The sequence below is a fragment of the Pongo abelii genome, chromosome 18 (genome assembly GCF_028885655.2).
Source record: "Pongo abelii isolate AG06213 chromosome 18, NHGRI_mPonAbe1-v2.0_pri, whole genome shotgun sequence".
Taxonomy (NCBI): domain Eukaryota; kingdom Metazoa; phylum Chordata; class Mammalia; order Primates; family Hominidae; genus Pongo; species Pongo abelii.
In genome coordinates this window covers 35451258-35475655 of record NC_072003.2, presented here as the reverse complement: position 1 = coordinate 35475655, position 24398 = coordinate 35451258, and the positions used below count along the sequence as shown (strand labels likewise).

Sequence of the window (24398 nt, the reverse complement as noted above, 5' to 3'; positions counted from 1 at the left end):
AATTGCTTGAACCCGGGAGGTGGAGGTTGCAGTGGACCAAGATCGTGCCATTGCCCTCCAGCCTGGGCAACAAGAGTGAAACTCCATCTCAGAAAAAAAAAAATGTATATGGAGGATCAGTGGCTGGGCGTGGTGGCTCACACCTGTAATCCTGGTACTTTGGGAGGCTGAGGAGGGTGGATCTCCTGAGGTCGGGAGTTCAAGACCAGCCTGACCAACAGGGAGAAACCCCATCTCTACTAAAAATACAAAATTAGCTGGGTGTGGTGGCACGTGCCTGTAATCCCAGCTACTCAGGAGGCTGAGGAAGGAGAATTGCTTGAACCCAGGAGGTGGGGGTTGCCATGAGCCAAGATCGTGCCATTGCACTCCAGCCTGGGCAACAAGAGCGAAACTCTGTCTCAAAAAACAAAAAATTAATTAATTAATTAATAAAGAATATGGATCCTTCTATAAACCATAACAGATAAGAAATATGATGCCAAAGAAATAAGCTCTTTGGTCTGTTAATTTTAAGGCTTTCATTTTCCTAATCACTACTTAATATGATTTTGTAACAGATGTTGGCTTTTGTGGCCAATGGAAAATTCCACTAAGTGACTTCACATCCTTACCTCCAGTTTCTGTGCTTTATCTTTGTGAAGAAAACCAAATAGAAAATACAGGTCATGGTCATTTGCCAAGGCATACAGATCAAAGTAATATTTTGTATAGACACTGGCAGATACATGAATATTAAACTCAAGTAGCTCCAAGAAACACTTCTCCATCTTGCTCCTAGGGGAGGAGAAACACAATAAAACCAACATAGGACAATTCTAGTCAAGTGGGTTAACTTAAAAAAATACCATTCTGAGCTACTAGGATGCTCTAAGTTCTGTTTTGAAACAAATAAAGGCTGCCTGGTCAGGTTCCTACACTAATGTCCAAACAAGACACAGCTGCTTGGGGTCCCTTCTGTATCCCAGCACCCCAAGTTTGGGATGAGGGAAAGGTGGAAGCCTCTTCTGCACTCCTGCTGCAGACTCGGGGCTCATTCTTGAGAGTTCCCTTAGGGCAGCTGCACAGCTCAAACTCCATGCTCACTCACGAGCCCCACAATAGCAATCACATGACAGGAATGATGGGTGCCATTTATTAGCTCTGAAGGACCTCCAGGCATTTTTACCAGGACAATAACAGGAAGGGGCTTACTGAAGTAGAGAAGCACCAACAGGAAGACTGGGCACATCACCATGGCAACAAATGGACCCATGGAGGGCCACCCTATTAGCTCAGAGGAGGAAAAACTCTAAGGCTACAAGAAGGATTCATCCCAAATAAATACATAACCAAGCTGCATTCCATGGCAAAAAGAATCTCCTTCCCTCTGCTCCAGCCCACAAGGCTATGTCAAGGGGGCATAAAGCAAGTTTCTGCTCACCTTAGTATTATGAAGAGTTGAAACTGCCACTATGACAGGGCAAGGATATGCTTTAAATTTTGAAAGGCAGAAAAATCAAGGAGAGACATTTTGGCTAGACTAAACCCATTTTATGATGTGATTTCTAGTAGGGCCCTGGCCTTATACGTGCAGTCTTGCTCCTGAGTTGGGAATGCAACCCTGAAGTGCTCAGCATCTGTCACCCCTGGCCAGAATGGGATTTGGGGGAGTTGAATACAGTGGGAGAGGAAAGGGCTGGGAGCTGTCCTCTGCCACATGGTCATCCAGCCGCCCTCACCAAGGCTAAATTAATAGGTACACAGTTAGAGTAAATCTGGCTGTTTTCAGAGTAACCCCTGTAATGAGTTAATTGCTTAAAAATGAGCAGTATCTGAACAATACATTTGGTTTCTTGGTTTGAAAGTTTTTAATATTTTATTGAAAGTTTTTAATATTTTACCCACTGGCTAAGTCAACAAATGCTTGATGTTCTCCTGTAAGGGGGACAGTTAGACCACGAGCCAAGATGTGGTGATCTAATTTGCTGAATTTAAAACCCATCTGAACCTACTTCCAAAATTAATTTTCTCTTCACATCTCAATAAGTCTATAGAAATTTAAATATATATATATTTGAATTATATATATGTATAACTTGAATTATTGAATTAACTTCTAACCTCCAAGCTGTCCTTGTTGATTCCTAGGCAGAAGCCAAACTAACTTTGGGATGAACTTAGTTTATAGTTTAACTTTGAAACAAAGACGGTAGCAGCCTTTTCCCAAAACAAACCTGCTTCCTGCCTGGGGACTGGACTGCCTTTCCAGGACTAACAAATTAGCCACAAGATTAGAAATTATGTTTTAGGAGTCATGCGGCTGAAGGCTGCAAGAGTCTGAACCTCCCCATATTGCTCCTGGGAATAATATCACCATTGTAAAACCTAAGATCAGTGCTTGAGATACTTTGCAGGCCCTGTACTGGGATCAGGTGGCACCACTCCAATCAACAAACTTGGCTCATCTGGTTTTGTGGCCCCCACCCAGGAGCCAACTCAGTGCAGGAGGACAGCTTCAACGCTCTCTGATTCCATCTCTGATGCGACCAATCAGCACTCCCCACTTTCTGACAGCCTACCCACCAAATTATTCTTTAAAAAACAATCCCAGAGTTTTTGGAGAGGCTAATTTGAGTAATAGTAAAAGTGGTCTCCCGTACAGCTGCCTCTGCATGAACTAAACTCTTTCTCTATTGCAATTCCCCTGTCTTAATAAGTCAGCTCTGGCTAGGCAGCAGGCAAGGAGAACTCAGGCAGTCACAAACTGTGCTTCCTTCAAGGGACCAGTTTTCAAATGGATGACTATGAGCAAGGCCACTTTAGTGTTTGCAACATCCGAAGTACTTCTGTTAGTTTCAAATTCATTTGCGGTCACACTCTTTGCTAAAATCGCTACCAGAAATACCACCACGATCACTTGGTTTACACTATTAGCAAAGTGGTGGCAAAAATAGATTTTTGTTTTTGTTTTTGAGACGGGGTCTGGCTCCATCGCCCAGGGCTGGTGTGCAGTGATGTGATCACAGTTCACTACACCCTCAACTTCCCAGGCTCAGGCAATTCTCCCACCTCAGACTCCCAGGTAGCTGGGATTACTACAGCTGCCTGCCGCCATGCCTGGATAATTTTTTTTAAAAAATTTGTACAGACGGGGTTCACTGTGTTACTCAGCAGGTCTTCAACTCCTGAGCTCAAGCGATCCACTCACCTCAGCCTCCTGAAGAGCTGGGATAACAGGTATGAGTCGCTGAGCTCAGCCACAAAGGGGTCATTTTTAAATGTAGATATACACTGAGGTATATCTACAATAGACACTATATCTTCAATTGCAGACATACACTGAGGTGATTCAGAATGACAGTATTATCCGGAGTCATGGACAAAGGTCACAAAACTAACTTGTGCCACTGCCTGGAATGATCTTGATGGGCTGCTGCTGCTCAATGTGAACAAGAGCTGCTCCCTTGTCTTGCACAGATGCAGCCTGCACAGCTGTCCTCACTGTCCAGCGGGCACCCAGGAAGGCTCTGCTGGAAACACCTCCCTGCTCACCCTGCCTGCCAGCTCCAGGGCCCGTCCCTTCACGCAGTCATGAGGCCGGATTGGAAAGGAGTCCTGGTGAAGCTGTGTCGTGTTGGTGCATCTGGGAGGAACCCCATGCCTCTGCAAGGCTCCTCGCACTGTCATGGGCAACTCCAGACACCTGAGTGCTGCCGTGGATGTACCCATGGAGCCTTGTGAGTGTGGTGGGCACGGGGAGATGCCCCAGAAATGCTTTTCACACCACGGGAGGTGAACGTTGGAGCTTCTAACTCATCAGGCTGATTTCCAAACACATGCAACACTCTCAGTGGGGAGGGGCCAGGGCACAGAAATCTATGGCTATTTAACTTCATATCTCAAGGTTCCTATAAAAAAAGATCTTCAGATAAAAGGGGGAGGAAAGGACCAGCAAAAGCAACTACACAATGGGGGACTTAGGTTGAAGCTAAAACTTCTCCATAGTCCAGAGTCCTTAAGACCTTAACAGTGGCCAATTATTTCAAAGGCCAGATGTTTGCCCCTTAAAAAGGGACTGAAACTGGCAGATAGCTTCTAAAAACCTATAAAGATATTTACTGTACTGTGTCATTCTCATAGTACACTTGTAAGAGGTATGCCAAAAAACAATCAGAAAAATACTTTTCAGTTTATCCAGGAGGTTATTACAACAATAACACATCAAGACCTACCCATGAATGCCGGAAAATATAAACTGTTACACTAAAGCTAGATAGAGAGAAGTCTGTTGTCTTATGCCTATTTCCTTTATCTGCACAAGGAAACCTATAAAGATATTTTTTACAATGTTAACTTGGAGAGCAAATGAGGTATGGAAATTGGTTACACTGTTCGCCAAAACCTTACAAACTCACATGTTCTCAACTGCAATGTCCTCGGGACTCTGGCTGTCATCCACACTCCACAGACCACGATTTCTCCCAACCTTGGAGGCAAGAAGCATGGCTCCGAGGACAATCTTTTTCCAATTAGTAGGACAAAGATCGATGTTAGCATTAGTTAAAAGTCGTTCGATGTACACCTGCAAAATAGAGCGCTGCTCTTTGATTTCGGTTCAGATTAAGTGTGGTGATACGAACATTTAAGAATGAAAGATTTCTTCTGGTTTTGACCAGAAAATGCATGCCTTTTATTCTTATGTTCTGCAGAGACTTTGCTCAGACAAAGTAAGAGGCCAAATCACAGTCATAGTGAGAAACCTCTGCAGCCTACTCTGCCCATAGACATTTCCAGCCCAATTTCAGTCACAGGGATGACTGGACATCCCTGTGGGCATGAAGAGAGGCACCATTAACACCTTCACACTCATGAAAGGCAGCACAAACTCAAGCCCAGTGCAGATTAAGGTTGTTCAGGAAACACTCCAGTGCCGTCCGTGTGTGGCTTCACACCTGGCTGGCAGGTAGGAATTTTACAGGTGTGCCATGCTTGAAAATGTAATGCCCAAGTGATACTGAGAACACTGCTGTCTTCTCCTTTTCTTTTTTTTTTTCAGATTAAATATTTCATTTCTATTCTAAAGAATATTCCAGTTAACTAACCCACTCTTGGGACACCAGCTGAGGAACTGCAGGTCATGAGCACTTCCCAATGCCTGCCGTGAAGACAGCATGACAAGTGCAGGTCTCTGTGGCTCAGAAATAATCTCCATATTCAGTGCCTTGATAAGGAACGCATGTGTGTGAAAGGAGGGTCCTGCTCACAGCCCCTATTTTCCATGTCTCCACAGTCACTTCATGAAAACTCACTTCTTGTCCTACAGTATCTGCATTCAGTCAATTCTGTTGGTTTTTAGGTAGAGACAGCTGTCGGCCTCTGTATCCCTGGGGTTCCTCTCAACCTGCCAAGCAGTTTGTGAGACAATCTCAGAAAGTATTTTCTATCTTTCCAATCTCTATCCTATAAAGAACTGGGCGAGGGACCAGCTGAGTGAAGGTTACAGAGGTGAGCTGTGAGGCATTGCTACCCCAGATGGTGCTCTGCAGAAGAGTATGCCTCTATGCTACTTGACGTCTTTGCATCAAGACCAAAGGAGAACAGTTCATTTTAAGAGCGTTCATTTATTGTCTGAAGGTTATAGATTGGAGGCTCAGATCTGGCAATGTTCTCCAAACTCAACTGTGTTTTCAAAATCAAATGGCTCTTGAACATGATATGTTCTTATGAGAGATTCTGCTCCCTTTCCCCCTAACTCCGCACTATCAGGTATCCTAGGAATGACCCTCCCTCCCAGGGTTCAACTCCACAGGACTCATTAGAGAGCACTTAAACAGCATTGGTGAGGCCTCACCTTCCTGTCACCTTTACTGGTAAGCTGGACCTGCTGACACTCACTGATACCACTTGCCCTCCTGGGTCAGTGAGAAAGTTCCTTTTTTAACACCAACTCTTCTATCAGCACAGTGGATCCCATCCCACATTTGTAGAATACTGTTCCCCAAATCACCTCTTCTTGAAGACTTTCTCCCTCTCTGCCAGAGATTTCCCCCAATACAAATGTGTTTCCTATTCCCATCCTGCTCCCCATAGCTCCCCAGGGGCATCCTCTCATTTGCTTACAGCATCAGGCCCTGTTGCCAGCTCCTCACCTCCCATCTCTCATTAACCCACCTCACCCACCCCCATCACTTGCCTGAGACTCCTCTTGCTGAGGTCCTCTGAGTCTTGACACCTACAAACCAGAGCCCTTCACCCTAAGGCTCCACTCCCCAAGCTGGCCCTAATCTTGTCCAGGGAATTGCCATTGGCCTAGCCCCTGGGGACTAATACTTACATGTGAGTTACCCTGTTCCAAGCTGTGTGCAATCCCTCTATGCCTACCTTCACTGGTAGCCTGCCTGCTTCAGATTCTGAGCCACCATGGGTCACGGCTCACCTATATCACCCTAGTTGCTTCTTGGTCCTCTTCTCTGCCCCAACCTTCCTCCCAGCTGTGGTCTACTCTCCCCAAAGCAGTCGCCATAACCTCTTCAATTAAGAACACTGCACTCCCCTGCTCAAGATCTACCATGAGTGCCCCCATCAAACTGGTTGAACTCCTTCCCATGGCCTGCAAGCCAAAGGGCTCTGTGAGCTGTGGCACTGCCTGTGCGGCCTCATCTCTTCTGTTCTTTCCTTCATTCCTCTCACCATGCGGGGTCCTGTTGTTTGTTCCTTGAACACACATGAAACGTGTTCCTGTCTCAGTCTTTGCACTCATCCCACTGCCTGCCATGCCAGCACTCCTTATCGTCCTCACTTTATAGTCAGGTCACTGTTCAAATGTGACCTCTCTAGAGAGGCTCTTCCTGATCATCCTATCTGAAATAGTGAGCCCCTCCCGTCACTCTGTCTTTATCCTGCTTTATCATTTTGCTATTTTCCATAACCTAAAAAAAATGCTTTCCTCATTACAACATAAGCTCATAAAGACAAGGACTGTGTTCAACCTGTCCTTTTCTCTACCCCAGCACTTAGAAGAGTGGGGAAAGGGTCGGCATCCAGGGGGTGTTTATGGAACGGACAACTTCTTGCAACATTTAGCACTGTGACCACAGCCTTTCCTATCTTGAACCGTTTGTTCTTCTTTTATTATCCTCTCGTGCTCTTCCTCCTCCCACTCTAGCCACTTTACTGGAGGCTTGTCCCTTACATGCTGGTTGTCCTTACACAGCTATCTTCTGTCCTCCTTTTCTTTTCCTTTTTAGAGATGGGGACTTGCTATGCTGCCCAGGCTGGACACAAACTCCTGATCTCAAGTGATTCTCCTGCCTCGGCATAGATGGGACTATAGGTGTGTCCCACCATGCCCGGCTTCTCCACTTTCATTCTAAACACTTTCTCTGCATTTGAGCAGCTACTTTCTTTCCTTTGAGACAGAGTTTCGCTCTCGTTTCCCAGCCTGGACAGCAGGGGCACGATCTCGGCTTACTGCAACCTCCGTCTCCCAGGTTCAAGCGATTCTCCTGCCTCAGCCTCCTGAATAGCTGGGATTACAGGTGCCCACCACCACACCCAGCTAATTTTTTGTATTTTTTAGTAGACAGGGTTTCACCATGTTGGTCAGGCTGCTCTCGAACTCCTGACCTCAGGTGATCCGCCTGCCTCAGCCTCCCAGAGTGCTGGGATTACAGGTGTGAGCCACTGTGCCCAGCCTTGAGCAGGTGCTCTTACTCTTCATTCCTTATTTCCAGTTCAGATTCATGCTTCAGTCCCAATGATCCAAATGTTGACTGCACACAGCCAGTCTGCTATCTTACAGTAACATCAAATTTAGCCTGTCTACAGTGAACACGCCCTTCTTCCAATCCAGCTTTCCCTCCAGCATCAGCTCTCTCTCTCTCTCTCCAGCTGGAAGTTCCACTCCTGCTTCCTGCCAGCAGGTGCTGAGCATTCCAAATGGCCTGCAGCTCGATGAAGAGGCCTGCGTCTGATCCAGTGCCCATGGAGGGGTTTCTATGCAGGTGCCCAGCAAAAGCCTTCTCTTCTAAGCTCTAGCCGGATGCTAAAGGAGAGGGTACTTACTGCTCTAAGTATCTTTTCTCTCCTGGCTGCATGGTTGACATTCCTCTACAGGTTAGTGTAGGGAGGGGTAAACCAATCCCAGCCATCTGAAAAGGACTTCATATTCAGAATGAGTCTCACCACAGGAATTCTGTGAGAATGATGTAGAGGTAAGGATACAGCTGCGGCTTAGCAGGCTATCTAGCGAAGCCTGTGTCCAAGTCTTACTGGTACCAGATTCCTGGGCAATTTATGGAGCAGGCACAAGAGGTCAGCAGGAACAACAAAGCATTCAGAGCAGCAGCTCCCAGTCACAGCATGCATCAGAAGTGCCCAGGGAATATGGCCTGGGACTCAGCTTAGATCTACATTGGAATCTGTTGAAGGAGAAACCAGAAATCTCTCCTGCTGCCTTTAATAGCATTTATTCTCTGATAAGAAAAGCAATGGCATCATTTTAAACCATAATGATGATTAAACTCAAATATGTGTATTTACTTTGCTTGCACAGGTTTCTCTTAAAAGATCTGATGATAATTCCAGGAATCTACTTTTAGTCAGAAACACGGCCATACCCTGTGTAGGAGACCAGTTGTTAAAGATGCTTTATAGATAGGAAATATCTTACCAAAGCTATGATTGCACATGGAGCTGTTAGTTTTATGACTAGAAAAAGAGTACAGAAATATCTGAAAATACAGTTGCGTTCGGGATCATGCTCGAAGGATTTCCCTGGAGCCTTTCCTTGCTGAAAGAAGAAAAAAGGCAACATAAATATCCACTCAAGAAAACTTTTTAAGAACTCTTAAGATGGCAGTGTTCACATTTGTGCCCACGTGTCCCTTACAAAAATTTTGATGGGATAAATGTCTTTTAATTTTAAAAATATAAACAGCAGGATCTTAAAATATTTTTGGTTTTCTGCAAACATAGGCCCTATGGTAGCCCTGTGGCTATCATATGTGAAGAAGGAAGTTTTTAAATTTTTATAGCATTTAAACTGATTTAAATTTAAATTGTTTTCTAGTTCTATTCACAGAGATTGTGCATATTTGTCAGGACTATTTACAAATATTTATATTGCTTGGTGCTATAGAAAATTATTTTTTTAAATGACACATTTTGTTATTTGGATGGTATATTTACTCCCCTTAGTGCACTAATTAAACAAAGCTGCAAGTCAGCTCTTACTCCAGCATGCCCACTTGACAACACTCCTTATATAAGATGATTAGACACAACAGAGGGAAGACTTAAAGGTGGGTGATTTTGACTTCAGCATGAACTAAATACAACTCTATGAGACAAAAATGGAACCTCAAACAAAGTGACACTTACTGGAAGTGGATGTATTGGCTCGTCAAAAATAGCCAGAGATCTATTTGCATATCTATAAAATAAGAATGTGCATTTATGAAATTAATTCGGGAATTGTTAACATCTTAGTAAAGTAACTGCTGGGAGTAGGGCATGGAGGGTGGAGGGAGACACACCTTGTTTGCTTTGGGAAAATTTGTTCACCAAAACAGTTTTTGCAAATTTTTCTCCTGGATCCTGGCCTTCAGAGGGTTTCTTGACCTCTTTTTCTTCAGCACATAATGTCCTGAACTGTGAAGTGTTTTCTACATTGATGAGCCAGACTTGCCTTTAAATATTGACCCCCACTAACAGGCAATGGTAATAAACTATATCTATTTTCACTCCTCTAACCTCATGCTGGAACACAAGAACATTTTATGAAGCAGTAGTGGTTGCCAATAAAGTTTTTAGAACTTTTAATAAATGTGAATGAGATTCAGATTTCCCAAATCTTCCTGTAGTATACATCTATCATATTTGTTTAAGTGGTTTGAGTTACAAACTCAGTTGCCTTTTTATTTTAAAAGAGGCCAGTCTTTAATGGACTTTAAAAAACTAACACATTGTGTGCTCATTTAGGAAACCTGTGGTTCTCCAAATGTGGTTTGTGGACCCCTGAGATTCCCTAGGAGGCCCATAATGTCACAACTTTTTTTTTTTTTTTTGAGACAGGCTTTTTTCTTTCAGCCAGGATGGAGCACAGTGGTACAAACATGGCTCACTGCAGGCTTGACTCCCTGGGCTCAAGCAATCCTCCTGCCTCAGCCTCCCAAGTAGCTGGGATGAAATGTGCACACCACCATGCTCAGCTAATTTTTAATTCTTTTTTGGTATGGATGGGTTCTTGCCACATTGCTCGGACTAGTCTCAAACTCCTGGTCACAAGTAATTCTCCCACCTTGGCCTCCCAAAGTGCTGGGGTTACAGGTGTCAACCACCACCTATGGCCCTAAATGTTCTTATAAGAATACAATTCAACCTGAGAAACTGATTGAAAATAAAACATAAGAATAATTTATTGCTTTCTAAAAGTAGTAAGACATTGCTTGCTTTCTCACTGTTCAACACTTGTAATGATTGCATAAAAGCAAAAGTGGGTAAAACTGCTGGTTTCTCAGTGTGAATAAGGGCCGTGGTACCAAATTATACTAGAATTCATTCCACTCTTCACTGCCCCTTGCAGTTTTTGTTAAAGTAGCCTGCTTCACTTAAGAATGTCCTTGATGAAACAGTAAAAATTAATGTTGTTATTAAATCCTGAACTCTCTTTTTAGTATTCTAAGTAGGAGGTTCACATAAAGCACGTCTGCATGCTGAAGTATGGTCATGTTAAAGAAAAGCACTTGTGATTTAATTGTGAGCTGAACAAGCCAATTTTTCACAGAACACCATTTCTATCTGAAAGTATGACTGACTATCATTCTCAAAAAGAAGTCAAGTGACTCTGTCATTTCAAGGAAAATAACAAGTATTTGTTGTGTATAATAAAGCTAATGCTTTCAAGCTAAAAATCAGGACTTGGAAAACACATACCTACTACTGTGAGCTTGACAGCATGTAAATATTTGAAGACATTTTTATAATCATTGTGATACTAATGAAAGTGAGTTTTTGACACTATAGATGAACATGAATTAATATTTTCCAAATAGCCAATGCATAATATTATAAAAGCTGGTAAGCGGAAAGATTCATTTATTGTACAAGAAAGATCAGTGAGTATTAGTGAGTATTAGTGGAATGAATTCATCGATATGTACAATCCCATTATAACTATTTTAATAAATCAGCACTTGTGAAGTTTTGGTGTGGCTAAAGAATACCCACAATTACCTGAAAGCTTTAAAAATACACATTTTTCCTACTATATATTTGTATGAGGCTAGTTCATCTTTTTCTTTCTTCTTTACAATAAATTGCAAACAAGACATAAACAAATACATTTTGAGACCCTCAATAATTTAAGAGATAAAAGAGTCTTACAAAAACCCACAAATGATTCACTTTAATACTGTAAAATAAACACTCTACAGCTTATGTCTACAGTTATGACCTAACAGCGTGTGTCATATTATACAAAGTGATGAGCTGGAGTAACAAGGCAGGTTTTCAAAGAGCTCACCTGTGCTTTATGTTGTAATATATTGCCAAAGTCACACTGTGGAGGGAAAAATATATTTGTAAGAACTGATTTTATCATTTGTTTGGCCTGAAGATATGTTTTTAAAAGGGGGAGGAGGGAACCCCCTCAGTGGCCCTGAAATCGTCTTGTTTGAAACAGTACTGTATGAGCACTTTTCTTTTGTTTTAGCTCTCTGGCTTTATAGCGAAAATAGGAGAACCAAAATGCTAGGCAATATGCTGTTAGAAGATGTTTCTGCTGATGGTTATTATATATAAATAATTACATATTTTCCCTGTCATTTGCTCTCCCATCCATAGAACCTTTCATCCTGTGCAAATCACTTACATCTATGTGTACATATGCTTCTATTTACGCCATACAGTAATGTTTTGCTTTTTAAGTGGCTAAGCGCTGCATTTCAGCTGATTTAGTTCACCATCACCTACTCACCCATTTGTCATTATTTCCATAAAAGCACATAATGAATGTGCTTTACACCAAATAAAGTAATTTAAAATCACCTGTGCATAATTATTAGCAGAAAATTTATTAGTAAACATAATGCACACAAAAATTAATGACACTTTTAGCTCTCCTGATATAAGCAGCACTAAACACACAGTGTAACTCTGCATCATACAATGTTCATGACAGATATCTCCACATTCGTTTAAACAAAATATTGGTGAACAAATACAACTCTTCAGATGTATGTTACTGCGGTCCTAAGTCATCCTCAGATGGTGTGTGTCAGCAAACAGGGGCTTCTCTTGGATAAGTTCTGTGCTTCCATTTGCCCTCAGCATTTAAAGTGAGGTTCAGAATAATTTGAGAAGGCAAATTTGAGTTGTAAAAAGTAGGCCTTAAAACATTATGAGTATCTAAGATGGATATTTCTATAGTGCCTCAAACAGTTTCATCTCCAAATTGATTTCAAAATCACAGAATTTGAAGTTACATGCTGAAAAGACCACTGAACCTTACATGACACTCCATGAACCACCCATTTTACAAATAAGAGAACCAAGGCTTCAAACTGATTTGCCCAAGGTCCCCACATAGTGCTTTTGTGAACTGCAGGTGTTCATGAAACACTAGAGTAAGGTTTAAATTTAAGCATATGCACACATACATAGAAATGACTTGCACAGATGAAAGGCTCTGTGGGTAGAAAGAAGAGCAAATGACTGGGAAAACATGTAATTTATACATGAGAACCATCACTCCTCCATGCAAAGGAAGCCATGGCCCCCATGTTTGCTGCACACTGGATCACCCAAGGAGCTTTAAAAATGGCCTTACTGCCAGCTGGAGACATTCTGATTTAATTTGCATTGGGTATGATTTGGGCATCAGGGTTGTTGGCAAATTTCCCCAGGTGATTCCAATGTGCAGCAAAGTTTGGGAATGACTGAGTTAGGGTTAAGGTCAGAATCATCTGGGATGTTTTTGTCCATATAATGATGCCTCACATACTTAAACATTTTTCTAAAAGGCTTGTGAGTGCCCAGAGATGGAGGGAATGTGGAGCTGGGAAGATGCATGTGTTTGCAGACATATATTTTGAAGAAACATGTATATGTGATTCTAATATGGCTCACTCATCCCTTTGAGAACAATGGACTACTAACTATGAAAAACATTTTTCAAAATCTTTCCAAAAAGCCAATTTGCTGTATTAATTTACTCAGTAAACCTTCATTTCATCAAAAGTAAATATACCAAATGATCCCTTCTAAAATTGGAGAGCAAATTAAAACTAACTGTACTTCAAAAACAGACTTCTAGGCCAGGCGTGCTAGCTCCTGCCTGTAATCATAGCACTTTGGGAGGCTGAGTTGGGTGGATTACTTGTGCCCAGGAGTTTGAAACCAGCCTGGCCAACACAGGGAAACCCTATCTCTAAAAAAGAAAAAAAATCCTATTTTAAAGAAACTTGTAAGAATGAGACTATGCTGGAAGAAAAAGCAGAACCTCTACTTGTTTCAGCAAGGTGAAGCTTAAAAACTAGTTTGGAATTGCATACTGAAACATCAGAATCTTTTGAAATCAGAAGAAACTAGGGACTCTAGCCAAAACAGAGGCTGTTTACTTAGGGCTGAATACAAACATTAGGTGATGACTCCATAGAGTCCAAACCTCAGGGTTTTAGACATGGGTGGAGTCCAGTTCCTGCTGAAACAGAATTTGATCTCGATAATTGTTATACATGAGAGAGGAAAGTGACATTATTATGAGCATAAATTTACCATTTTTAATTAAAATGGAAATTACTGACAAATTAGCTTAAAAAGCTAGTACATTAGAAACAAAATTAAGCTTGTAAGCTAGTCACGTTTATAGACTGGAAAGTTAAGTTAGGGATAAGGACATTAACAGGCTAAGACAGTAGTTCTCAAACTGTTTTCCCAAAAATCAACACTCATAATCTAAGGAGATGTTAATAATATTCCCTGGACACCTCCAATGGAAGTGGGCTTTGTTGTGACTTTTTAAATAAACTTGAACCCATCGTTCAAGGGTGTTTTGAAAAGGCATGTCTGATTGTAGCCTATGAAGTGCTCACGCATGATGGGAAAATGTAAATGCAGATACACTATGGTACCACTGGAGGACAAGCCGTTCCTTCTTCCAAGAGTAGTTTCCAAAGTAGTACCCATCGTCTTAGCCCTGTAGCCCATAAAGAACTAATAATTTTTCCCAGAAACATCCAATAAAAGGCGCTTCTCCTTCCCATTAGGTTCAACACTCTCATAACATGAATGCATCGAATAAATAGCTATGCTTTTTCTGGGATTGCTTATTTGCTATCTGGCTTTTCCTTCTACCACACAGCATTGAAGGTTAAAAGAGAAACAGAAAATTCACATTTAGGTCCCAGAAATCCATATATCATTGACATCAATTTCTTAAACTGCTTGCTGTAAAGGGCAACCAAATGGCTGAAATGACAGAGGATGGCCGTGATGCTTTTAGCATAGGGGGGTCTGTTACTCGGCCCTTGGCAGCCTCGTTGTACTCACCTTTCTAGTGTGTGTCTAAGATCAGGCTGGCTGACTGTGCTGTTACCTAGCAATATGGTGGAACATGAGGAGTATTTTCTGTCAAGATGCCATGGAGGTATCTGAAGGAGAAGGAAGATAGAGAAAAATGTTTACAGCAGGCTGAACCTACAAAAGTGTGGGCTTTTTTCCTTAGTCAAAATGTCAAACAATAAAGCATTAAGGTATTTCTTACGCCCCATGACCTGCCTGAGTGTGGTACCGTGAGCAGCTCTATGGGAAACTCATTGGAGGTGCTTAACTTCCGCAGATGATGTTTGAGGAATGGGTTATAAAATGCCGCCCTTGCTATGATACCAATCATCAAACCTGGCAAGCCTCTATTATGAACTCCCTTTATAAATAATGGGAAAAGTTTAAAATAACATTTCGTGTTTTTTTATTATGCAGTAAAAGGCAGCTGAGATTTTCTATTTCTGTTATTCATTAACTACAACAAAATGTCATACATTAAATAATATTGGCACAAGACCATTTTTATTGCAGTAAATAAAGACCTCATACTACATTCACTAAGTTACTAATCCTAAGTGTACTCATTCAAGAGACAGTGTGATGGAACCAGCGTTTTAGAGTCAGAGACCCTGTGTGCCAGCGCTGCTCAGTGACCAAACAAGTGAGGGGCTATAGGTCTCTCTGGGCCTATTTCCTTGGGGGAAGATAGAAAAAGTACTGCTTTAAGACTCTCTCATATCTAGAAATCAGATGATGAAAACAACTACGGGAATTTAACTTTCACTTCATGTTTACGTAAGACTGCTATTACATGACTCAAATGAGAACTTCCGAGAATACTTTACATTCATTTCAAAAGTTGATTGATTTTATTCTGTAAGTTATTTGACACACATCATAGCACTGTCCTGCCTCATTCATGCTGCTCTCTGCCCGGAATACCTATTTCTTTCCCCCTTGTCCCAGCAAGCTTCACCTCCTCTGCCTTCTGGGATCCCTCTGCCAGCAGCCACATCACAAAACACTTCCGGTTTTGTGTACTCATCAGTCTAATTCACTGCGTGTTACATGATAGCAATTGCCTGCAGAGGATCCCCCTGGTGAGAAAGTAAGCCTCTCCAGGGGAGGGAGGGCCCTTCCTCTCCTAACCGCAGCTGCTGAGCACAGAATGTGGGAGAAATTCAGGAGTTCAATAAATGCTTGACAAGTTATTTAAATCAGTTACAATTTGGAAGGTAAATCTTCCTACAGTTACAAATCGGTGAAAATTTATCTGCAGTGCTATCAGAGAGGTGACAGTGAACCTTTTGAGCCCTCTAGAAAATAAACTATCTCTAAAACACTTTAAAAGTATCTGTTCACTTGTCAAGAGTGCAATAGCCACTATGGAAACTGCCTCATTTATGTTAAGAAAATGCATTTCCTGGCCGGGCGCGGTGGCTCACTCCTGTAATCCCAGCACTTTGGGAGGCTGAGGCGGGTGGATCATGAGGTCCGGAGTTCAAGACCAGCCTGGCCAAGATGGTGAAACCCCGTCTCTACTAAAAATACAAAAATTAGCCGTGTGTGGTGGCAGGCATGCCTGTAATCCCAGCTACTCAGGAGGCTGAGGCAGAGAATTGCTAGAACCCGGGAGGTGGAGGTTGCAGTGAGCTGAGCTCATGACACTGCATTCCAGCCTGCGTGACAGAGCAAGACTCTGTCTAAAAAGAAAAAAAAAATGCTCTTTCTTAAAAATAATGGCAGTAACCAAATCCTAGTCATCAAATAGTTGAAGAGATCAATAGCATTATTTAAAACCACAAAATACCAATTATTGTAGCTTTAAAAAAATAACTCAGATGAGCCTTCCTTCCTCCTATTGGGATATGCTTGTCTACATCATGTTATCACACTCTTCCATCAGGGTCTCCCACAAGTACATGAAAGACAGGGTAGGGAGAAGATCTAGTGGTTGTTTATAAAAGTACACAGTATTTAAAAATTGCCTGTAGCCAATAATCAGAAATATCCATACAGTCTAACACCATTTTGCTTGTTTCAGATGATTTTTACTATGAATTCACTTACTACTTAACAAAAATCCCAGATGTTTTTGAACAATATTACTATTTGAAGGACAAAATTCTCCTTCAAGGTAGAAATGTTTTAACTCTAGCTAAACTCTTATGTCTCTTAAGCTATTCTATTAATGTATATATTTTACATTAACAGTGTATGTGTGTCAATGTACATACTATTATTGCCTCAAAAAACAAATATAGCATGAAAAATGAAAATGGACTCATTGAGATACTTTCATTCAAAGTCAAAGAAGGTATCCCTTAAGGTCACTAGTATTAGGGGTAATATAGCATAATACTACGCCATGACAAAAGTTGTTTCTGAGGAAAAATCCATATATGAGAATAAAAAGAACAGAAAAAAATGCACCAAAACATAGACTAGTTGGTACAGCTTTAGGTGATATCTGTCCCCATTTTGTTCTATTTAAAATTTCATATAAGGAACACATATCGGTTTGTGGTTTTTTTTTGTTTTTTTTTTTTGGAAGTCTTTCTCTGTTTCCCACCCTGGAGTGCAGTGGCCTGACTCAGCTCACTGCAACCTCCGCCTCCCAAGTTCAACCAATTCTCCTGCCTCGGCCTCCTGTGTAGCTGGAAATACAAGCGAGTGCCACCATGCTGGGCTAATTTTGGCCAGGCTGGTCTCGAACTCCTGGCCTCAAGTGATCTGCATGCCTCAGCCTCTCAAAGTGCTGGGATACAGGTGTGAGCTACCATGCTCAACTCTCAAGACCACGTTTTTCTCCCCATTTTTTTTACAAGACATGTTTTAGATATTTTTAAAATAATGACTTTTAGCTAACTTAAAAATTTCTAACACTTTGTGCACTAACAAAAACAGCTCCATCTATGTTGCACAGCAATGGGACCACATGGCATGTATGGAGTTTGAATAGAATTCTTACACAAGGCCTGAGTGGAAAAGTGTAATATGCTTTTTGGAGGTATAAATAGAAATTGTCTGAATTAATATCATAATTATGTTGAATTTAAACTTAGATTTACACTTACATAAGGGTTCTAAATTTGGATTAAATATGATGGATTGACCAGAAATTTATTTTCTCTTCCTTCTGAAATCTCATTAGCATTAGTCATAAAATAAACATTATACACAGGACCAGGAGACAGGATTGATGGCACATGTTCTGAGTCAATGCTGCAAGGTGAAAAGCAGATAGAGGAGTGGCAACTGACATGGAAGCACAGCTTTGGAGCTGACAGGGAGTGACTTGAACAGAAACAAGCAATCTTGTTTGTTTTGAAGAACCCAATCCAGGCTCTGAAATCAGAAGCACATGGTACCTGGGAAGGTAGGGTGAAACATACAACAGAAGCCAGCAAGGTCAAATGTAAAGCTGTGCTTAGAGACCCAAGTCCACCTCCCCTCCCATCTTATAAGGAATTTGGATGTGTATTATCTGGATATATTATACCTGAGGGTTTCTGGGCTCAGAGCTACTAGGGCTGAAACCTAGGAAATGGGATTAAATTGCACACACAAATGGAAACTCCACCTTCCTTCTCAACCCTGCTTCTAGAAAGCCAGCAGCCATGCTTGCACTGCCCAGGCAGAAAATTAGGAGACCCTTCTCGGAAGAAAACTGAACCATTGTAAAGAAAATACCCTCATACTCTCATATAATACACTGATGTCCCCCAAAAGAAAAGCTGGCTTGACCTCAAAATCCCCACAATGAGACCCCTTAGTGAACAAAGGTCCTGCTTCCAAATAGAAAAAGTCTAAGACCACCACCCATCTGAGAGAAGCCTTCAATGAGAGATCAAAACAACAGGAAAAAGGAAGTCTTGGGACCAGTAAAAATTCTGGAGCAAAACTTTTTTTAAAAAAATCTTAAAATACCCTTAAGGAGATAAAAAAAATTCAATAGAAGGGTTAGCACAGAAAGTCAAAGAATCTCTAAGAAGCAGAACAAAAGACAAACTGGAAAATAGGAGGGCAAGAAATTAAAGATCAATGCAGAAATACTGGTCTAAGATGCCCAACATCTGAATCATAAGGATACTAAAATAATAATAATAAAACAGAGAAAATAAGAAAATTCTCTAAAAGAGATAGTCTGCAGGCTTAATGGCCGCAATAAAATAAAAGGTCCCCACAAAGCTGTATTGTACAATTTCAGAATCCCAGGAATAGAGAAGATCCGAAAAAGCTCAAGAAATGTAAAAATTGGTTACATATGATGCATCACACAAAGGCAATAGTTTCAAGAACAGTATAATGAAAACACAATAGAGAAATGTCTTCAGAGCCATGAAATTTAGTTTTCACTCTAGAATTTTATACTCTATAACAAAGGAGGGGTTTTGAGAGAGGCTAGATCTCTATATATGTGTGTCCATGAGCCTTTCCTCGGAAACTGCTCCAGCACCACTGGGGAGTAACACAAGGCAGAGGGCAATGCACAGTCTAGGACTCACTGATCCAACATGAGTGGGCGCAGAAGAGTTCAGAGAGGGCTCCCAGGCAAACAGGCCCAGGACAGCCGAGGGAAACATAGTCTATCCTGGAGGAGGATAACCAAAGGCCAAGGAAAGTTGCTCCAAGAAAAAACATGCAACATATGTTTTAGCAGATCAAACATTATTTTTGATAGGCATGTGACAAATGTTACAACACTTGGGGAAGAATAGCTGTCAAAAAAGAGGCAAAGGAACATAGTCAGAAAATTAATTCCATACACAAAATAATGAAGGATATGAAAGCAAAGAGGCCAGCTGGGGGGTAATGGTCGCATTTGGCTTTATGAGCTATCATGGGCTAGCAAAAGGGGGGTTATCTGGGAGAAGTACAGAAGCGTTCAGATTTCAGAAATACTTAAGAGAAAAAATGAAGGATGTACAAGGAGGAGGCACAGTCAGAACACTATATGACTCAGCAGTGAATAATATGTGCTTACCCATAATCATGTAAATATCAATGAGTGATTTAATTAAAAATGTGTTACAGGTGGAAGAAACAGAGAGAGAAATAAGGTCACAGTGGAGTGAGGAAGCTACGCTTTCACCTGCTATGACAGGAAGTCAGCAGAAAGTGTTGAAGAAAGTGGACTTAGCTATTTTTAATTTTATTTGAATACAAAAGATTAAATATTTAAGGCAGATATTTATATCACAACCAAATTGTGTAACTTAAATGTCAGACACCCTTAAAAATGGGCACAGTAAGCTAAAGACTTTCCTGCATAAATCTGATACTTAGGAAAATAGAAGAGATTTAAAAATTCCATCAAAAAAGGATCATGCTAACAGCACTGGCTCCCTGTTAAATATTTACAGAATCATGACAGATTTTTAATTCAAACAATTAATTTGTTAACTTTTCAAAAGCTTACTTACATAATATAGGTGAGAGCTCCTCCTCTTTTCTTGCACTAAGAATGAAAAAATAACTAATCAATTCCGGTATAAATACCATAGAATAAAAGTAGTTGCTGATCATCTGATTATCACTATATAAAGATAAAATTCCATTTTTTAAAAATTCTTACCAACAGAATTTATAATTTAAATAATCTGGCATGATGAATCTCATAAAGTAAAATCTAAAAATATAGTTTTACTTTTTGACCTAACAGATATTTTATTACACAAAAATGAAAGAATCCCCATGTACACAAGGAAAGGCAAAACAAATTAGGCAAGTGTGTGCCCTGAAAATCTCATGTTGAAATGCAGTGCCCAGTGTTGGAGGTGTGGAAGTGTTTGGATCACAGGGGCAGATCCCTCATGAATGGCTTAGCACCATCCCCTTGGTGATGAGTGAGTTCCTGCTCTGAGTTCATGCATAATCTTCTTGGCTTTTTGTTACTGTTGTTGTTGTTCTCAGATGGGGTCTCACTCTGATGCCCAGGCTGGAGTACAGTGCCATGATTATGGTTCACTGCAACCTTAACCTCCTAGGCTCAAGTGATCCTCCCACCTAAGCCTGCGGAGTAGCTGCGGCTGCAAGCACGCACTGCCACACCTGGCTAATTTTTAAATTTTTTGTAGAGACAGGGTCTCACTATGTTGGCCACAGCTGGTCTCAGACTCTGGCCTCAAGTGACCTGCCTGCCTCAGCCTCCCAAAGTGCTGGAGTTACAGACATGAGCCACCGCACCTGGCCTGATCTGCTTGTTTAAAAGCAGGTGGCACCTCTCACTCTCTCTTGCTCCTTCTCTCACCATGTGAGAGATGCCTTCACCTTCAGCCATGATTATTAGGTTCTTGAAGCCCTTGCCAGAAGCAGATGCAGCACCACACTTCCTGTACAGGCTGTAGAACTGTGAGTCAATAAAGCCTCTTTTCTTTATAAAGTATCCAGTCTCAGGTATTCCTTCATAGAAATGCCAAAATACAGGACAGATGAGAAATTTAACTAATAAAAAATTTACCTATTGTATGTCTGAACCCCTAGGCAGTAGTGTTTTCTGATTCTACATTTACACATAGCTTACTTTCATTACCAGGATGTAATAGCTGACAGCTCTAAGAACCAGTTTCTGGCCAGGAGCCAATCTCCAGATGCACTAGAATCCCTGCAAGCATCCCAAATTACTTATCGGTCATCTACTAATATGTTACCAAAAAAATTAATGGGTCTTTACACAACTGAAAAGTAGCCTCTCTTGAACTCCAATGTTAAAATGAGTGTCCAACCTAATTGAACATGGTATCCTCAGCACACAAAATCATTTTTTTCTAATACAGGTCCAAAGAATAAAAGCTACAAGGGGGACTTGGGCCACACTTTGTTCTCCACAATGCCTCCTCCTTTGAAGTTGAACTGGTCTCACTGACACACATTTCTCACTGCTGAAGAGACAGGGGCATGGGGTAGGTTTTCTTCTACTTCCATGCACTCTATGTGTGAGAAGCCCATGGCTCTAGAAGAAACTGAGAAATACAACAATCCTAACCAGAAGTTACCAGCTCAAGACAGGCAAAGTCCACACAAACTATGAAAACGCAGGGGAGAAACCCATTTTTTATTGTGCTGCATTACTTCAGATGTTATTATAGAACCCCCACTTCTTGTATTCTTTACTGGTGAAAATAACTGAAAAACATGGTGTATGGCTTTTTTTGAAAATAAAGTAAGAATGTTACAAAAAATAAGCAGGAGTACAGAAAACTCCTACAGTTCTAATTCTCATCCTAAAACAAGCAGGATGTGGAAACTTTACACTAGTTTCACACACTAAGGCTAACCTGGAAAACAGCACAGGCCATGTTTTCATTTCCATTACATTCGAATGAATAAGTTCTGAGTAGCATGAACATGGATGTGATAGGCTCATGTGGTTAGAGCACTGTGTAAAAAGGAGGCCAAAATCACAGATCCAATCTAGAACAATGGATTCTTTTGATTTGTTCAAGTGAAATCTAAGCTGTAGCCTAAATCCTATCACTCATCATTAAAATGTACTCTTTGGAGCAAGCGAAAAATGGCAAAGATATATGAAGAAAAAGGCATAAATCCATGACTACTACATTAAATCATGTGGCCAATTAATTGCATTGATAACAATGTCACCAATTGTGTAAATACAAAGTCTGCATGTTTCTATGAACAGTGACAACTAAAGGAATTTATGTCACACATTAAAATAAGACAAGTAAATATACGAAAATTTGAAAATTTTTTAACTAATATCTGAGTTCCTCTAAATATGTTCTGTAATACACAAAACAGAAAGTTTGTAGTTTTTTGCTTGGAGGAAGAAACAATATTGTCTTACCACTCATTTGATATTTTCTCAGGAAGAGTGTGCTTTCCCTTGGATGGTCAGAAGCAAAATCTGTAGAGGAAGAAGAAGGAAAAATGTAATAGTTTAGGTGAGTAGAAAAGATTCTTTTTAAAGCTACACATCCATTTTAATCACTTTTAACAGTCTTGAGAAAAGTTTTTAGCAATAAATGTAAAGAAAATAAAAGCCACAATGTCCCAATTCTACTGGAGAATGCAAAAATCACAGAAGTTCTCCACGTATGTGGAATAAAACCAGGCTGTTTCTGGGACTTCTTGTTAAAACTTGCACCTAAACTGATGCAACTTGTATATGAATCATACACATGCCTTCCTCCTTCTACTTATCAAATATACCCACCCTCCTCTATGCTGCTATTAGGAGCTCATTTCAGGGAAAGTCTCAAGCAGCAAGTGATGCTGTGGTCAATTAGTGTCAGACACCGGCTCCATATATCAAATATGTAAAAACAAAGAGCTGTTTTGGGCAAAAAACAATTTTGTAAAGAGACAAAGTCTCACTCTGTTGTCTGAGCTGGAGTGGTGCAATGGTGCCATGGAGCCAGCACAGCTCACTGAAGGCTCAAACTCCTGGGCTCAAGTGATCCTCTTGCAGCTGCAACTATAGGTGCAAGCCACCACAGCTGGCTAAGTTTTAACCATTTTTTTTTTTTTTTTGTAGAGACAAGGTGATATATATGTGTTATAAATCCTAAGGAATGATATAAAGAGTCTATTTTGGGCTCTCATCCAACACTACCCATCTACTACCTAGTGTGTAAAATCACTCAGAGCCTTACCTTACACCACCAAACAAGGAAAAACTTTCACAAGTACTTGCATGCTTTATGTATAAAGGTACAACTCATTCACATACTATCTTTGTTCATTCTTTCACAATTTTTGAATATTCCAAGAGTACAGTACTTTCCAGTTACAAAGGCACATTCATCATGAAGCTTAATTATTCTAACGTTTAAATAAATTGAGAGGCCAACCAAAGTTTAAATAGAAGAGCTGTAAGACACTTCCTCTATAGGAATGAAATCTGTAGTGTACATTTTCTATTTTGAAAACTTAGTTTTTGGCCAGCCTCCGGAGATGAGAAAGGGGCCAGAACTGGGCACTGGGGTAGGGAGGAGGAGAGAAACCACCAGATGCTGCAAGGAAAAAGAATTGGGGGTCGGGGGGAGGGTGGGCAGGCACGAAGCAAGGCCAGTCCTCCTGCCTGGTCCGGTCCCTGGGCTGGGGGCAGGAGGGAGGAGCCCAAGGCTGTGGATGCCTCTAGCGGGGACCTTGGGTCAGTGACGGCCAGAGGCGCGCCTGAGGGCACAGTATCAGCCGCCTCCTTACCTTTGGGCATCCCCTGGTCGCTGATATGCTGCAGGTCATGGCCCTTTTGGGCTCCGAAATCCGACGGAGCAGGCTCTACAGCAGTGGGGTGTGGCGCTACTGCCACCTCCACCTCCGTGATGTTGTAGCTGCAAGGCGGTTCTGCCCACCGCACCCTGTGCTGTCTTTGCTTGGGGCTGGCATTAGGGAGCAGCATGTTCCATCTGTGGCGGCTCCGCTCTTCTCTGCCTTGGCCTGCACCTTTGCTTGACGCTGCCTCATAGATGTCAGCGCTGCAGGACAGCTCTCCAGACCTCCTGCGCTGGCCCCGCTTGGGGCTGGCGTTGGTGCACAAGCAACAGCTCAGCGTGTTCCCCATGGGGTAGCTCGGCTCCTCTCCAGCAGCTTGGGCCTTCCCTTGCTTCCAAGTCTGCAGAGCTCAGCACTTCCACGTCTTCCCAGCAAAGGTACGCTGGCAGGGCCAGCCCCTGGCAATGGGGCTGCACCCCACTAGCAGCCTGCACCTCGCCTCAGACGCCTCCCCTGAGCTGACCTGTCTGCATGGGTCCCTTGGGAACTTGCTTGGTTTATTTAGAATGGGTCTAGATGCAACAAGCTGTAATTGCAAGGAAGAGAGCACAGAGGGAGCTCCTCCTCCTTCCACTGCTTCCCACCAACTGAAGGAGGTTGCCCTGCCAACCGCCAGAGCTCCCTCCTGGTTC

The 24398-nt window shown here is 41.6% G+C and overlaps 1 protein-coding gene and 1 long non-coding RNA gene across 3 annotated transcripts in view; one reads left to right on the top strand and one right to left on the bottom strand.

Moving 5' to 3' along the window:
• The window catches only part of LOC129050757 (uncharacterized), a 17269-nt gene extending 8747 nt beyond the window's left edge, over positions 1-8522 (top strand). Inside the window, exons 2-4 of the long non-coding RNA XR_008514501.2 lie at positions 3460-3719; positions 5039-5166; positions 7873-8522. This is a non-coding gene — a long non-coding RNA (uncharacterized LOC129050757). The remainder of the gene's footprint in view (positions 1-3459; positions 3720-5038; positions 5167-7872) is intronic.
• LOC129050755 (cyclin-Y-like protein 1B) overlaps positions 1-24398 on the bottom strand; it is a 26183-nt gene extending 1785 nt beyond the window's left edge. The window contains exons 1-9 of one of the 2 annotated variants that reach the window (XM_054533834.2): positions 23698-24398; positions 22337-22396; positions 19953-19987; positions 14533-14633; positions 11507-11542; positions 9364-9415; positions 8654-8773; positions 4398-4564; positions 615-777 (exon numbers count right to left, since the gene is read on the bottom strand). In XM_054533834.2, the coding sequence (XP_054389809.1) occupies positions 615-777; positions 4398-4564; positions 8654-8773; positions 9364-9415; positions 11507-11542; positions 14533-14633; positions 19953-19987; positions 22337-22396; positions 23698-24055 (1092 nt within the window). In that variant the 5' untranslated portion in view covers positions 24056-24398. The remainder of the gene's footprint in view (positions 1-614; positions 778-4397; positions 4565-8653; positions 8774-9363; positions 9416-11506; positions 11543-14532; positions 14634-19952; positions 19988-22336; positions 22397-23697) is intronic. The other variant, XM_054533835.2, reaches the window with a different exon arrangement.